General features: G+C 35.2%; 1 protein-coding gene across 1 annotated transcript in view; it reads left to right on the forward strand.

The window, feature by feature from the left end:
• PTEN (phosphatase and tensin homolog) overlaps nt 1-17,068 on the forward strand; it is a 90,925-nt gene that overhangs the window by 44,619 nt on the left and 29,238 nt on the right. The window contains exons 4-5 of the mRNA XM_039238527.1: nt 10,835-10,879; nt 16,636-16,679. Of these exons, the coding sequence (XP_039094458.1) occupies nt 10,835-10,879; nt 16,636-16,679 (89 nt within the window). The remainder of the gene's footprint in view (nt 1-10,834; nt 10,880-16,635; nt 16,680-17,068) is intronic.

Below are 17,068 nucleotides of genomic sequence, written 5' to 3' on the forward strand. Positions count from 1 at the left end.
AGGCAAGTGTTAAGAGTGCATTTCAACAAGATACTTTACTGGTATTGGATGTATAACTGATTTTAGGTTTGACAACATGAAGATAAGTAGGAGAAAATAGTTAAGGACTAGGATGTTGGAGCTTGCCTGTGTTAATGGGATTAAGGCAAAGACTTATGACTTATGTGTTGAAAAGAAAAAACAACAACCCAATTTTTTATTTTTGTAGTAGCAGTGGCAGCTATGGATAAGTAGAGTTTTAAGAGCAAGTTTTAGTTTAACATGAATACAGCAGAAGTAAACACGATCCCAAATAGGTAGCTACAGAAAAATATAGCAAATAAGTAATTATTTTGCTGTTTTCAGATACACATTTTTCTTTTTTTAAATCTATTTTTGGATTAGTAGGGTCTGTCCAATGTTCTTAGGCTCTTTTCTGAGGATACCTTAAAAGAGATTTTCTTTGCAGGTTTCTGTCAAAGTGCTAGGAGCATTTGTTATGATTGTGGTTGTCAGTACTACACTGTATCTACAGTAGTGCTTGTCACATAGGAGGTACTCAATAAATATTTGTAAGATGAATTTTTACCAATTCCTCAAGTATTTGAAAATGAAATAATGCTCTAATAATATAAACTTTAGTATCAATATGTAGTGGTACCACACAGAGATACACCAATTCACCTTTAAGAAACAGAGTAACTCTCAGGCTTTACTTTTCAAGTAAGACTTGAATTTAATTAGAATATATTTAGGCTACATAAAGCCCATCAATGGATCAGTTAGCTGTTGAAACATGGAAAAAACATGGCCAAGGGAAAGGAAACCTTAGCCAATGAACTTCAGATATTTTGGGCAAGACCATTCCTGTTGTGGAGATGGAACCATCAGAATGTCTTTGTTAGAAACTGATTTAACTAGCTTCTTTTGTTTGATTCCATGTTTATTCAGCAGCATTGTAATTTCACTTTTCAGTGGGTCTGCTTATGGCAAGATCTTGAACTGGCCATAAATATGTGAATAATTTAGTTTCTGTGGCAATTGGATATATCAAGGAAATTAATATGTTGCCATTATGGTCATTATGATATTTATATATCAGTCATATGATATGAACTTGAATTTGTCCCTGAAAATAAAAGCACCACTCAATATACTGACAGGATCAGGGTTCACCCAGAAAGGTAGAGGAGCAGACCCTGGACCATCACAGTAACTTCACCAAAGTAAGAACAGAATTTCTGAGACCTAGAAAGAAAGCTTATCTGCAACCCAAATTCTTTCTCCCATCTACTGAAATGAGTTTAGTAGCATGGTCAAGTGTATGGAGCAGCTAGATAGAGTTTGGCATTTGATTTATGTGATCTTGCTTCTTTGCAGTTGAACATTTTGTATTCATTAGCCTGTAGAGTGTTCCAGTTTGTATAGCAAGTATATGTAAACATCTATGTACTATATTTCATAGAGAAATATTGTAAGGTCAAATTTGAAGTTGCTTTATAATCATTGACTTTTTAAATTGGAGTATTTAGTCCATTTGTATGTAGTATAATTATTGAAATGTTTTGTTTACATCTATCATTTTTCTATTTGTGTTTAGTTGTCTAATATTCATTTATTCATTCATTTCTTGATAACTTCTTCTCTCTCATTCCTCTTTTCCTGTCCTGGAGTTAATAGAATAGCTTTAGATATTTAATTTAAATTCTATTGACTTTAGCTGTACCTAAATATATATGCTCATACATATTTTAGAGATTGCACACCAAGGATTACAAAATGCATTCTTAGCTTACTATAGTCATTTTAGAGTTAATATTGTAAGCATTAAAATGTTAAGAACCTTGCAAAAGAAAAATTCTATATCCCTCCATTTCTTTTATGTGATTATTGTCATACATTTTATATCTCCATATGTAATAAATCCCAGAATACAGTGTTACTTTATTTGCTTTAAACAGTTGTCTTTCAAAGAAAGGTAAGAAAAAGATGCTTTTTAAAATAAATATAAATATCTTCTATATTTACTCCCATCAGTTCCCTTCAGCCTAAGGGCAACAAATTTTTCTCCCATATTTGTTGATCATTTTTGAGGGGCATTTTGCTGGATACAGAATTTGTTGCTGAGTTTGTTTTTGTTTCTGTTTTTGTTTTCTTTCAGCACCTTAAAGATGTCATTTCAAGAGCTTTGATGAGAAGTCAGCTATTATTGATAGTCCTGTTTCTTTCCTTTTTTCCTTGGCTTTCAGTGGTTTTGACTAATATGCATAGTGATTCTTTTTATATTTCTCTTATTTGAGGGCTAGTGAGCTTCTACAGTCTGTTGAATCTGCAGTTGATGTTTTATACCATCGTTGGGAAATTTCCAGCTGGAATGTCTGTAAAAAATGTTTTTCTGCGCCATTCTCTTTTACCTGTCCTGAGACTCCATATACATATATGTGAGATTACTTTGTATTGTTCCATGGGTCACTGAACTGATTTTCTTTTTTTCATTCTTCAGATTAGATAATTACTACTAATCTGTTGTCAAGTTCATTGTCTTTGTGTTCCAGTTAACGCTAATGCATAACAAACCACCTCTAAACATAAATATGACATAGAACATTACTTATCTTCTACTCCCGCATTCAGGGAGTCAGGAGTTCGGATGAGGCGTGGTGGAGATGGCTTGTCTCTGTTCCACAGTATCTGCGGCTTTAGCTGCTAAGACTCCATGACAGGAAACGAGTTGACAAATTGGGGGCCAAATTATTGGCAGGTGTTTTCACTCGGTGTCTGGTAAATGCTGGCTATTAGCTGGGTCTTTAGCTGGGCTGTTGGCCAGCACCTCTTTACTTGACCTTTCTGAGTGGTCTCTCCATGTAGGTTAGTTTGTGCTTCATCATAGTATGTTTGTCAGCTTGGTGTCCAGAGTGAAGATCCAGAGTCCAAGGTGGAAGTGCAGGACGTGTTTATGATCTGGTCTTAGAAATCACTTACTGTCACTTTTGCTACACTCTCTGGGTTCCAGCAATCACAAAGGTGTGCCCAAGTTCTAGGGGGAGGAACCATAGACTTCACCAGTTGATGGGAGAAGTTTTAAAGTTACGTTAATAAGAGTGTGTGGAATGGAGATACAGTCATTCTTGGAAAATGCAGTCTGCCATGTCTTCTGCAGTAGAGTAGAGCAGAGAGTAGATAGTTCTTTCCAGATATTGTATTTTTGAGACCCAGAATTTCTGTCTTTTATAGTTTCTGTATCTTTGCTGAGAGTTTTCATCCTTTTACTTACTGTAATAATTTTCCCTTACATTTTTGTATGTCTTTTAATGGCTGCTTTGTAGGACATACCTACTAATTCCAACATCTGATTCATCTTAGAGTTGGTTTCTATTGACTGCTTTTTTTTCTTGGTCATGTGTCATGGTTTTCTGCTTTGCGTGTCTAATAAATTTTAATTGTATGTATGTTGAATGTTGTGAATGATATGTTGTAGGGAGTTTGGATTGTTACTTTCTTTATGGGTGTTGAGTTTCATTTTGGCAGGCATTTAAATTAACAGCTAATCTTCTGGTATTGTCAGGCTTGCTTTTTCTTTTTTAAGGCAGGCTTATTTCAATTTTGTCTTTCGTCTTAGGGCATGGTTTTTACTTCGAAGGTGTGGTCTTTCTGGGGTCTCAGCTGAGTACCTGGGGTACTTACATGAAGTCTCTCCATTCTGGCTGGGCCAGAACTCCTCCTGGTACCATGCTGTCTCTGGGGTCTTCTCCATTCCAGACCCTGCACATGTGCATTTCTGTACGGACTTCTGAGACTCTCCTATTCATCTCCTTTTCTCTGCTATTCTGTTCCACAAACATTAGCTGCCTTAGCACCCTCGAACTTAATCAGATATCTGCCTTTTACATCAGTGAGATCTTTGTTAATTTGTTCTTTCTTTCTGCTTCGTCAGAAGAGAGGCTCCCAGCTGAAACATGGAGGTTGTGGGAGTTCTCTCGTGTTTTTCTGGAAGGCTCGTAAACTTGTGCTGCTTTCTGTTTAGTGCCTCAAATAATCACCTCATCCATTTTGCCCAGTTTCACATTTGCATTTAATGAGAGGATGATTCCTGTACCACATACTCTGTAATGGTCAAAAATATACAAATTCAGGGTGCCTGGGTGGCTCAGTTGGTTAAACGTCTGACTTTGGCTCAGATCATGATCTCGCAGTTCGTGGGTTCGAGCCCTGCATCGGGCACTGTAGTGACAGCCACCTCAGAGCCTGGAGCCTGTTTCAAATTCTGTATCTCCCTTTCTGTCTCTGGTCCTCCCCTGCTCACACTGTCTCTCTCTTTCTCTCTCTCTCAGAAATAAATAAAACATTAATAAAAGTTTATATTAAAAAAGTGTACACATTCTACTTTAAGAAAATTTTTCATAGATTATTGAATACCAATATGAAAAGATTGTTAGAATGAAGTCAAGGCCTATAATTTGGTTACAGTAACCTTGCTATTATAAAATAATTTATAATGCTTGAATTTTGCTTTTTATTGAACTTTACCCAAAAATTTGTATTGACTTTCTCTAGAAATGGCATATACAGGAAAAATGGTTATATTATTCTTTCTTCCCAACTACTGATTAAGCATTGCTAATCAGTAATGATATTTTCCAGTTTTCAACCTGGATGTTGTTTTAACAGTCTTAATATTGCATCCCAGCAGGCCCCCAGTTTGATGCCCATTTGCCATTTCTAGCATATTTCCATTTTACTTGTCCAATCAGTAGTATTTTGTGGGTTAATTTTATGAAAGGTTACCCCAATGAATAGTTTTCTTTTCCAGAACTGAAGTGATTTTTTTTTTAATGCATGCTAAAAGGAATCATTGAGGCTATTTAGTAAGACTTCAGTACTTACTGTATGGAATGTAGGAAAATATAAGATTGGGAAGCAGAAATTCTCAGCCCTGTGCCTCTAATAAATAATCCATGAAATTTAAAAGAGAATCAAAAACTAGGTTTGAATATACCTTATAGACATCTAGCTAAAGTAACACCAGAAGTGTCTTGATGAAATTAAAGATTGAGCTTTCAATGGCTATGACTCTAGGAGGGATTTAAGGAGCATTTACTAGCATTTTAACAAATTGTGTTTTGTTAGTTAATTGTTGTTTCTCACTGGGATCAGATTTGTGATTTTGGGATAGTGTGTGCTGATAATTTCTTTTAAATATCCTGAATATGAATGAAGATAGAATTAAGAAAAACCTCATGAGTCCTTCTAAACAGGAATTGCATGAATCTCATTAAAACTATCACATTAAAAAAAGCCTAATTTCTATTTTTTCTAATTCAAAAATATTATATGAAAATACTAATTTTATGTAAACTAACATTGTTCAAAAGCAGTTGGATTTCTAAGCTCATCCAACTCACTTTTTGTAAGTAAAATAGTGTGATATAACTGTCAATTCTGTACTTTTTGGGAAAATACAGTAGGACAGGAAATTTTTTTTTCTTTTGACAGTAGTATATACTTATGTTTTAACAACATAGTGGCAGAAGTGTTGAAAGTGAATAATGAAAGCCCCTGTCTGTCCCTGTGAACTTTTGCTAACCATTATGACCAATTGGGTAGGTGCCCTTTCCATCCTTTAGGCACCATTAATGTGCATGCAGGGCCGTCACGAGTGAACCCTGCTCCCAGGATTTGGGCAATAGGATATGTATATCCTTGTTAATATAGTGTTGCTTTATGTACTAGGATTCAAAACTTAAAATGACCAAACCCAGAATGAACTAAAAATAAATTGTTAATCCTCCAGAATATCTTTATCTCTGCTCACATTTACATTGTAGGCTTTCTGTGAGAAAACTGTAATTTTCACATCATTTTCTGCTTTTTCATTTTCTCTCAAAAAAAACCCTTGGAAAGAAAGATAAGGGAGATAGTGATGAGTTGTTGTTTTCTAAATTTTATAATCACTGTCCTTCAAATAATTTGTTTTTCTCTTGGTTATCCCAGTTATCCTTAGCATTTATCTAAATTTTTAAATTTCCAACCAAATTAAAATGCAAACTGAGAAAAAGCTAAAAGCTTCCAGAAGAAAGCATAGAGAATATCTTTGTGAACTCTAGGGGTAGAGAAAGATCCCTGAGAGAGGACACAAAGTTCTAAACAAAAGAAAAATTTGATATATTGGATTTTATCAGAATTTAAAATGGTTGATTGTCAAAACACATTACGGAAATGAAAAGGCATAGTCATAGACAAGGAGCAAATATTTATGCCAATATATATATCTGATAAAAGACTTTTTACCCAGAATATATAAAGGGTTCCTCCAAGTCAGTAATTAAAAGGTAGTTAATCAAGGGGTGCCTGGGTGGCTCGGTTGTTTAAGCGCCCTACTTTGGCTCAGGTCATGATCTCGTGATTCATAGGTTTGAGCCCCATGTCGGGCCCCGTGCTCACAGCTCAGAGCCTGGATCCTGCATCAGATTCTGTGTCCCCTTCTCTCTCTGCCTCTCCCCTGCTCATGCTGTCTCTCTTGGTCTCTCAAAAAATAAAATGTTAAAAAATTAAAAAAAAAAAAAAAAAAAAAAAAAGTTAATCCAACTGGGGTGGGGGGAGAATGAGCCAGTGATTTGAACAGCCATTTCAAAGAGGAAGATATAAAAAAAGGCTAATAAATGAATGAAAACATGCTTAACGTCACTAGTCCTCAGGGGAAGGAAATTAACAACCATAGTAAGATACCATTTTATATACATTAGAAAGACCGTGATTAAAACTGACAACACCAAATGTTGGTGAAACTTTGGAGCAACTGAAACTCTTTTAAAATGCAGGTAGGATCGTAAAGGTATGACTGTTTTGAAAGCCCATTTATTTAGTAGTTTTTTGTAAAGTTAAACATATACCTACCTTGTCTACCTTATGACCCAGCAACTCTACTTTTAATTATTAATTATTTACTCGAACGTAAAACCATGTGTCCCCAAAATTCTTGCACAAGAATGTTTATGTACTTTATTCGTAATAACCCCAAACTGTAAACGTCCTAAATATCTATCAAAGGAGAAGGAATAAAATGGTGGTATAGTGACACAATGGAATCATACTCAGAATGAAAGGAATGAGCTGTTGATACATGTAACATGGATCAATCTGTAAAACATTAGATTAAATGAAAGAAGCCAGTTGCAAAAGACTCCGTATCATATGATTACATTTATATGATGTTCAAGAACGAGGACAAATTAATCTGTGGTAATATTAGTCACCTGGGATCTTGGTGGGGTTTGACTGTACATGGGCATGAGGGAATTTTTTAGGGTGGTGGAAATATTCTGTATCTTGATTGAGATGGTTGTTACAAAACTCAGAATTGTACACTTAAGATCGTTTGTTTCACTGTATGTAAATGTTATCTCAGTTTAAAGAAAAATTAAAAAGTACAAATTGAGAAAGGTACAGGCATGGAGAAGGTAGATTGGTACAAGAGAAAAGAGTGAAAGACAAGAGTCATACCACTTTTTTCTGTAATATAGTTCAGTAGAAGTTGTTGTGGAATCAGTGCTTCCTTGATTAGTTCAAGAAGTAGGTTAAAATGTATCATAAAAAGTGACACATACCTTAAATATTTAAAGAGCACATGAAATATTAGAATCAAATATTGTTCTACAGGGTTTATTAACAACCACCACCAGAACCAAAAAGTAGTTGTTTTCCTTTGCTTCCTTCTCCTTGTGGACCCCTTCTTAGAGTGATTTTAAATTAGGATTACAAATGTAATTTTGTTTTGCAGTAGAAAATAAAGATTAGAGATAGAGAACAGCTGTAGAGAAAATCAGTAATCATCTTTTTCTTCTCCTTCATTAGTAGAATACTTGCTTGTTTGCTCTGTACATGTTTTCCCAGAATGCCCATGGTAATTTCAGCTCCCCCTGTGGCTAAATATGATAATGTGACAACTTAAGACCTGTTGTTTTAAAGTAGAAGTGATGATTTCTTAAAGGAGGGACCTGTCCCTCTTTCCCTTCTCTAGTCTTTTACTACTACAAATATGGCACACTATCTTGGACCTTTGGCTGCCTGTCATATTGGCTGAGCAAATGATGGAACGGTCTACCCAACCAGTTGTAGACTACTAATCCTGGAATTTATGTGAGAGAATAGTGTTTTTAATATATTCAGTAGCATATTTGTTTATGAGCTCCACCTCCTCCCACCCTGCCTTTTTTCTGTTTCTCACAGCTAACCCTTATTCTGACTGATTGAGTTACTCTATTATTACTTTGATGGCTGGAGCCATAGTTCATAAATAATTTTATCCTTGGGAAATAAGCACGGTTTCAAGTACATAATACATGTTCTCTCCATACACTTAAGTAAATAAAAGGTAACATTGATAGGAATGGGAATCAAGGGCTGAAAACACCAAAGCATACCATTCAAAAAAAATCCTAGTGACCAGAGCCCTTGATGAAACACTGGTCATGCAAGGAAAGAGCCTGGTCTAGAAACTGCTGAGTGGCTTATAGAATGAGGGCCTGACTCTGCAGAAATAAGAGGAACCCATCTTGTCATTCTAAATTCATGAGAAAGGGGCGCCTGGGTGGCTCACTTGGTTAAGTGTCCGACTTCAGCTCAGGTCATGATCTCACGGTTTGTGGGTTTGAGTCCCGCATCGGGCTCTGTGCTGACAGCTAGCTCAGAGCCTGGAGCCTGCTTCAGATTCTGTGTCTCCCTCCCTCTCTCTGACCCTCCCCTGCTCATGCTGTCTCTCTCTCTCTCTCAAAAATAAATAAAATATTTTTAAAAAAATAAATTAATGAGAAAATGTTTTGTTGGTATAGGAATATCCATAAAGAGCCATTGTTATATTTTGATTATAATCAGAAAATAACCAAGTATTTGATATATTACATTAACACAATAAGCAAAATCTATTTATAGTATAATGACTGTTAATTTTTAAGTGTTGATTGTAAATAATAATATTTTGACATTTGCAGCAACTGTAGTATGACATAAAAATATATCATTTCAATAAGTGACAAAGTTACAGGTACTGCTTGTATTACTGAGTGATGTGATTTTTCACATCCAAGTTTATGAACTCTTTCTCCCTCTACCCTAACCACACACATACCTTCACTCCTTCTTCTAGTTAAGTTGTAATTTTGGTTATATCAATTCTGGTTTCTTTTGTGATTATGACTAGATAAATGCCATTTACAGTTAAGCACTATAACTTTTTTTCTGGAACATTTTGTTTTCCCTGGAGTTCTAATTCTCTCTCTTATTTGGTTTCTATGTTCTTAACTTTAATTTATCCCTAAACTTATAAATAACTCAGCATGTTCAAGCACATTTGGCATTATGTCAATTTCATCTTCCTCACGAGCCTTCTGATTTACCCTAATTTGGGTTAGTTGTTAACTAGACTTCCTTCACCAACATTCTGGGAATTGTCTTTTCCCTTCTCATCAGTTAGATTCTTCAGTTCCTGGAATTGTCATCATTCGTGGTTTCCCACTCTTCTTTTGGTGGAACACATCTTCTAGTGACTTCCTAAGAGAGACTATGTGGGCAGCAAAATTACTTGAGACCTCTCTTACTTAAAAATATCTTTATTCTGTATTCACACTTGATTTATAGTCTCTTTTGGTATGGAATTCTAGGCTGGGAATAATTTTCCCTCCAAGTCAGAAGGTTTTCCCCAATTGTTTTCCAGCTGCTAGTGTTGCCATTGAAAAGGGTGATGTAATTCTGATTCCAGATTATTTTTATGCAACTGATTTCCTCTTGGACAGCTTCTAGGGTACTAGGTTCCTCTTGTCAGTATTCAGAAATTTCACCAAGCTGTATATGTCTTTATTTGGGTCTATTTTCATCATTTTTGCTGAATACTTATTGTATCCTTTCATTTTGGAAACTTCTTCGGTTTGGGGTATTTTTCTTGAATTATATCTTGCATTTCTTCTCCTTGTGTCTTCTTTTCTCTGGAACTCCTGTTGATAAGTTGAAACTCCTGGACTTTAAATCTTAAAATTTTCTCTTTTGTTTTCCGTTTGTCTTATCCTGATTCTTCCTCAGTCTTATACTTTTCTAACTCTTCTGTTAGTAAACAAATTTATATGCATAAAGTATTTAAATGTGATGAATGTGGTAAGTGCTTTTGTTGGCAGTAATTGTTCGGTTATTAACTGTTTGGAGAGAGAGGTCTTTGGTCTTGATTCTTTGACTTACTAGCAGTATATCCTTGGGCAAGTTTTATAATTTCTTTGATACCTGCTTTCCTCATTTGTGAACTGTGAATGAGCTCTCTCTCTCAGATGTTTGTGAGCATCAACTGAGGATATATATGTGAACATACTTAAAAAACGTATAGACTTATAGTTAGTATTTGTATCTTTCAAATATCAGAAGTTTTTAGTTTGAAAAAATGATGGCTGAATTTTCAGAGTTGTTTTTAAGGTTGCTTGATTGCACGTGACTGTTTCTCACATCTGCATGAGCTAGGTGAACTTGAGCTAAGTGTTAATGCCGCCTTTTAAATAACATATTTCTTAATGCTCAACCTCCTAATCCTAGACTGAAGAGAGAAGGTTATGACAGTATTTATTCTGTGACAAGCTCTGGCGTTACTTCAGATTGTATAAACCTGTGTAATGTAATAATTATTTAAGAATGACTTGATTACTAGTTTAAAATCCATGAAAGGAATATTTATTGGAATTTATTTATTCTTCTTAAATGGTGTTTGAGATTAGGAAAAATGGAATCTTTCCTTTAGGTATTCTCAATAGAATAAATGTAATTTCAAATGTTAGCTTATTTTTGTTAATGGTGGCTTTTTGTTTGTTTGTTTTGTTTTAAGGTTTTTGGATTCAAAGCATAAAAACCATTACAAGATATACAATCTGTAAGTATGTTTTTTATTTGTATGCTTGCAAATATCTAAAATAACTATTAAGTGAAAGTTATTTCCTCGTTAGAATCAGGTAGAGGTAAAGGTATATTTTAACAGAATTGTATTTCTAAAAGAATTAGTCCAAGAAGTCTGAGTAAGAGCATTGTTAGGTCACTGAAAGTGTAGTGACGAGGTCAAAACAATGTTGGCACACATTCCCGTTACTTGATCTGCTTTAAATGACTTGGAATCCAGCCCATCTTTGAGCCAATAGCCATGTGGTAACTTGAAGCGTAATTTACAGCGGAGCTTTTCTGTTAAAGCATTAATAACATTTTCCATAGAGGGATGCTTCAGAGTGGGTGTAATTTTGTTTATTCTGTGTCTTTAAGGTCATTTGATTAAAACAGCTGTTGGGATAATCTCTAGCTGTAGGTACCATAAATAAGTCACCTACAACTTTTGAATGGGGTGCTTTCTCTTGTCTGGGGCAAGGACATAAGGATTGCCCACGTGGTACAGCTAGCTCATCTTATCCTTAACCTTCTGTTTTTCTTTTTGCTTTCGTGAGTAGGGATGTAAAAAGGAAAAAAAGAACAAACGAAAAATGGGAAGAAAATATTTTATCGCTTTTGCTCTTGAAGACTATTATTCCTTCCCAAAATATTGACCATTTCCTACCTTTTAAAAAATGGCATATAAAATGTTATTTTCCTACCTCATTTTTATTTTTCCTATGTGATGTTTGTAAATTATGCAACAGGAAAATTTTTAATCTGAGGTTACGTTTACTAATTCACTGCCACAATTTTTGTAGAATTTGTTAATCAAATGTAAGAGCCAGATTCTTTTCTACCTTCAGTGGACACAGTGAACATTTAAATCTTCACCAAAAAGGATGAAAGGTTCTCTGTGCCTTGTTGACTTGTGAGATGTTGCATTTCTATCTTGAGTGATCTTTCTGTTCTGAAAAGACCTCAGAAGACCTAAGAGTAAAATAGACACCATTATTGTTTCTCTTTGTAACTTTTCACTAATTTCCTCAGATTCACAAAGAAGCAAACGTTTATGCAGTGCTTACCACATGTTAGGCATTATAAAACTGAGTGATGGTACAGAGGTGAATAAGAGTTTTAGTCTCTGGTAGTTTGTAGACTAATGTGGTAGGTGGACAAACTGTGATAGAAGAGATGACTGTTGTATAGAAGAGAGCTGTGTGGGGAACAGTGGAAGTAGGAATTGTACTCTGCACGAAAAGTTTTCATAAAGAAAGGCATTTTGGGCTGGGGTGAAAGAATCCATGGGGCCTGTCCTGCAGGCCTCGGGCTAAGGAAACGGCATTGTGGGCAGAGAGAGCACATAAGATCCTTTTGGCGTAATAAGTGTTTAGAATGTGGCAGATGATCCATATACCGTCAGATCATGTAGGGGTGTGTGTATGTGTGTGTGGCGGTGTGGTGGTGAGCTACGACAAGGTGAAAGACAGTAAAGGTGCTGTAGAGATTGAAGTTTCGGCGGGCTTCAGCTTACAGATGATCTGTGCATATGTTTTTCTCTTGCACTGATTAACCTCCTATAACAAGCCTTGTTGCAGATGCCATGGTGTCTCCATGGAGGAAAATAAAAACCACAAAGCTTTTTGTATTTTTTGAATAACTAGATTCAGAAGCTAAGTTTAAAAGAAAAAAGCACTGGACAAGCACTGTCAAAAGCTTCAGCCACTTCAAGTTTAGATTCTCAAGATTAGGTATTTAGAGTTTCAGATGGAAGGGAGAAAGATACCAAAGACACATTCTGCCTTTTTCAAAAATGTATTCGGGTTTAACATATCCAAAGAAAGGGAAGGAAATTCTTTTCATTCCTGTATTCAGTGGCTTCCTGCTTCCAGAATTTAGGACCTAGGCTTATACTGTCAGTACTGTGGATCACTTAGCATTATTTTGGTTAAAGGTGGCTTTAGGGAGCTAGTGTGGGAACTTGGCTGCCTGTTTGTTTTTGTATTTCTAAGCATTGGGCCCCACAGCTAATGAACTGTCTTGTTATTAGTTGAGAGTAGCTTTTGGTATATGTATTTCAATTCCCCTGCCCCACTCCATGTAATGGAGTCATAAACTTTCAGAACTGGAAAGTGCCTGAAAGAGATCATTTAGTCCAACCTTCTCATTTCACAGATGGGAAATCTGAGGCCTAGAGAAGTTAAGTGAGTTGAACAAGGTCACACAGGTACATATGGTATATAGACCATCCACTGTTTATGCCAGTATTTTCCTTTCTGGTTTGTTGTTGTTGCTCTTATCATTTGTTTGTTGTGACCTCCCCAAATTTTACTTACTTCTGAAGTTTCTAGAACTACCAGGTTGTAGCATGTTTTGATTTCTGATGTCGCTTTTCATTCTTCACCTTTCTACTCATTTGTATTTCTGACTCTGGGTAAATGAGTCTGGCAAGCAGCAGATGTTTCTGTTTTCTTTCTTTTATTTTGGGGATGTTAATGACATGCCATGTATGTCTTTGCAAACATATGTAAGTGGAAAGGTCTTAAGATGTTTACTCTAGACATACATGTATTAATGGCATATTAAACTTTTTATGGCAGTTATGGCATGTGAGTAAAGAACCGTTCATAATGTGGACTTTTTAAATGATTCTACCTGTTTATACCTGTATATTATCAAGCATTCAGTAAGTTATTGTAAGAAAGGATGAAATTTGCTTCATATCATTAATCAAATTTGGGTACAATGATACTTAGTAAATTAGTTTTGTGTAGGTGTGTATATTTCGTTTTTGTATGTGCCTCTATTACAGCGGGCATGCGGGTGGGTGTAGGAGGTGGAGGGGGCAGGTAGGGAATGAAGGCATAATATAGTTCTTGCCTTTGAGGATCTTAAACCTTCCCTGGATATTCTAATTTTTAAAAGGGTATTTCATTGTGTATTCTGTTTGACATACAGCTCTCCATCATTTTGTGGTAAATCTTTACTGTTAATTATCTGTTAAGTTTTCTTTCGTAAAATAGGGATAGCTTTGTTGAAGAGAGTTGCAGAAGAGACTTGCATGCCTAATTCATTCTTCCAGTCTCTCTTCTCCGGAAGTTTTTCCTAGTAACTTTCTCTCTCTCTTCACTTTCTGTCTACTGCCTCATTAAAAACTAGGATTCTTCATCTCTCTTGTCTCATAGAAGTCAACATAAAGTGAAGATTTTTAAAAATGTTATCTTTTAATTTTAATTATAGGAAAGTATAAATGGTCAGATTTACCTACTACTTGTCTTAGTCAAATCCCATTTTCCATTTATGTATCTTCAGTTTGGGTTTGTTGAGAGATTTGTCTTATCAACTAACATACGACACAAAACTATGAGGAGCTTCGTGTGTTTGCGTGTGCGCATGTGTGCACACAGTTATCGGACAAGGTTTTAATTAAGAAGGGAGTTGTCATTCTTACCCTAGCAGCCCCTCTTCTAGGTCACTTTCGTCACTATAGGTCCCAGTATATGTTCTCACATCCTCCTCGTCCATACCTGCAGGGAGTTTCATAACTTTTCCGTGTTTTCATGACCACTCTTTGTTGGTTCTATCCTTTGTGCCAAATATCACTTTTATAGGAAGACTGACTTTGAGTAAAATTTGTTACTGCTTTTGTTTTTAAAACTGTTGTCTATTTTTTTTTAATCATAAGTGGGAATATGGCACAGTGCTGGAAGGAGTTTGACTTTTGTAATCAGAGGTATTGTGCTTTAAGTCCTGGGTCTTCGATTTGCACATTGTGGTTTGGGGCAAGTTTTTCAGTGCTCTTCTAAATCTTTGCTTTCTCGTATATAAATTGGAGATTATATGGTTGTGACTATGAGTTTAAAAACACGGAAACTCCTTTGGAAGGTGTGCACATCTGATGGATGTGTAGTAGCTCATTATTTCTACTTCTTCCTCTTAACAGTAATACTTGAGAATCTGTTTGGGAAGGTAGCCTTTAAGCAGTGTTTGTTGAACCAAACATTTGAGCTCCTGAAAAAGCATGGGAATTTTAGAGAACTAAAGTTGAATGAAACTCAAAATGTTTATTTTTTTTGTTGTGCTGCCGTGAGACCAGCTTCTTAGAATTCTCTTAGGCTGTACCTGTCCCCTCACCGAAATCCTGTCTTTGTGTGGTTCCTTATAAAATATTCTACTATGGATTCTTCACTATTTACCAGACCTCTTCTTTAATCTGTACTAAAAAAAGTACAAAATGTGCCTGTTTTCTTGGTCAGTCTTCCTCCTACCTGTCATGGTTTTTATGAGTGGGTATGAAATTATTTAGTAAGGATACATATATGTGCATATGTCTTTGCTGAACAAAATGTTTTTGAGCAAAACTCAATATAATAAATTACACAAAAAAAGGAGAAAAGCTTTATTTTAAGCAGTAGTATGAAAGCTGATTTAGTTCAGGTTTGACGAATTAGAAACTACTGGATTCCAATTTGTTTATAATTAGTTCACATTAATGTGGATTTGGATTTAAAACTGTTCAGAGGAACTATACACATACATATAGTCTTTCTTAAATGTAAAATACATGTCTGCAGTCACTTATTTGAAACTCTTGGGGCCAGGTGTGTTTTGGGATTCGGAATTTTTCCCTTTTCAGAAAGGTATCATGAAAGCAGATACTTTGTATTACATAATGCCCCAGTGGGGTCTGGAGCAGTACGTACATGACATGAAGTGTTTGACTCTTCGCTCTGAGAGTATTAATTAAAGAGTACATACAGTATCACTAACTCAGGTCAGGTTCTCCTACAATTGAGTTTGCCATATATATTTAACAGAAAGTGTTAGATGTTTTCCAAATTTTGGGATTTTAGAATTGGAGATTAAGGGATTATAGGTCTTTGTTTTAAAGTGCTAAATTTTTGTTTTATATGATTTTTTTAAAAATCTGGTTTGGTTATAGCTGCTGTTGTAGTTACCACAATACTGCTGACCACAAACTAAAGTATAGGATCCCTTTTGGAGCCTCTTAATGTTTATAAACACAGCCTGTTAATCATAAGTAAGCCAGTGTGTGATGATAAACGTGGCACTATTAAAAAGACACTTTTAGCATGCTCTAAGTAATGGTCAGTCGACATTTTACTATTCTGTATTTATTTTACTTATTATTCCTTCACTACTCTGAGACTTTAATTAAAACATGTAACCTAAGAGATTTTTGAAAAAGATGACCTTTGGGTTCTCTAAGAGAGAAAGGCCTGACTTAAGAAATTTTTAGTTAAGTGTTGTTTTTGAGTAGATTAGCATCATTCACCTTTCTTCCTTTACGTTTTCTTTGCCCTTATAATTTTACTCTTTTAAAAAAATATCTTTTAAAGTAATAATAGTTTAAGAAAAGTATGAATGTTCATTCAACTCTGAGGTAAAGAAATATTGAAACTAGTTAGGTGTTTGTATATACTTGTAAAATCAAAAATAGATTCCATTAGCATGCAAAATGTCCATCCAGGACATTTGAAGGTATAGATGTGGCTGAATTGGCAATGTTGTGTATTAGTGGGATCACAAGTTTTGTAAGCAAGTGTATAAGCTATAATTGCATACATTTAACATTTCTAAGTCTTAGTTCCCTTAATTGTAAAATTCTGGGATAATGACAGTACCTACTTCATGGGATTTTTAGGATTTGAAAGAAATAGTTAAAACAAAGTTCAGAAAATGTTTGTTACTGTATTTTTTTCACAAGTGTAAAAAAAGTAACTTTAGATCACATTTAAACTTTTCTTTTAGGTGTGCTGAAAGACATTATGATACCGCCAAATTTAACTGCAGAGGTAGGTATTAACTGCAGAGTAATGTATTATGTTATATACCTTAAAACCAATAGACTAAATCTTACTGTCATAGCAGTGATGAATAATCTCAATTATTAAGTGAGATAAATATTTATCTTCAAGATGGTCTTAGAAAATTTGCAAAAACAAATTTAATTTTGCTGTTGTGTTTTGGGAAGCAAGTATCATATAAACCTGCCGCTACTAGTAGGAAGACTAATCTCAGAGTAGACTGTAAGAATTAGGAGAAACTCCTAGACTAACAGTAAAGTAAAGAGAGGTTTGTATCTACTGTTGAAGGCATTTGGTGTAAATAGTGAGGGATTATAGGAAGAAAGCGGATCAACTTAATATAACTCCCCTGAAAGTGAGCTAAAAGGGGGGAAAGA

The sequence above is a fragment of the Hyaena hyaena genome, unplaced genomic scaffold, assembly GCF_003009895.1.
Source record: "Hyaena hyaena isolate Hyena2069 unplaced genomic scaffold, ASM300989v1 scaffold_141, whole genome shotgun sequence".
Lineage (NCBI taxonomy): Eukaryota > Metazoa > Chordata > Mammalia > Carnivora > Hyaenidae > Hyaena > Hyaena hyaena.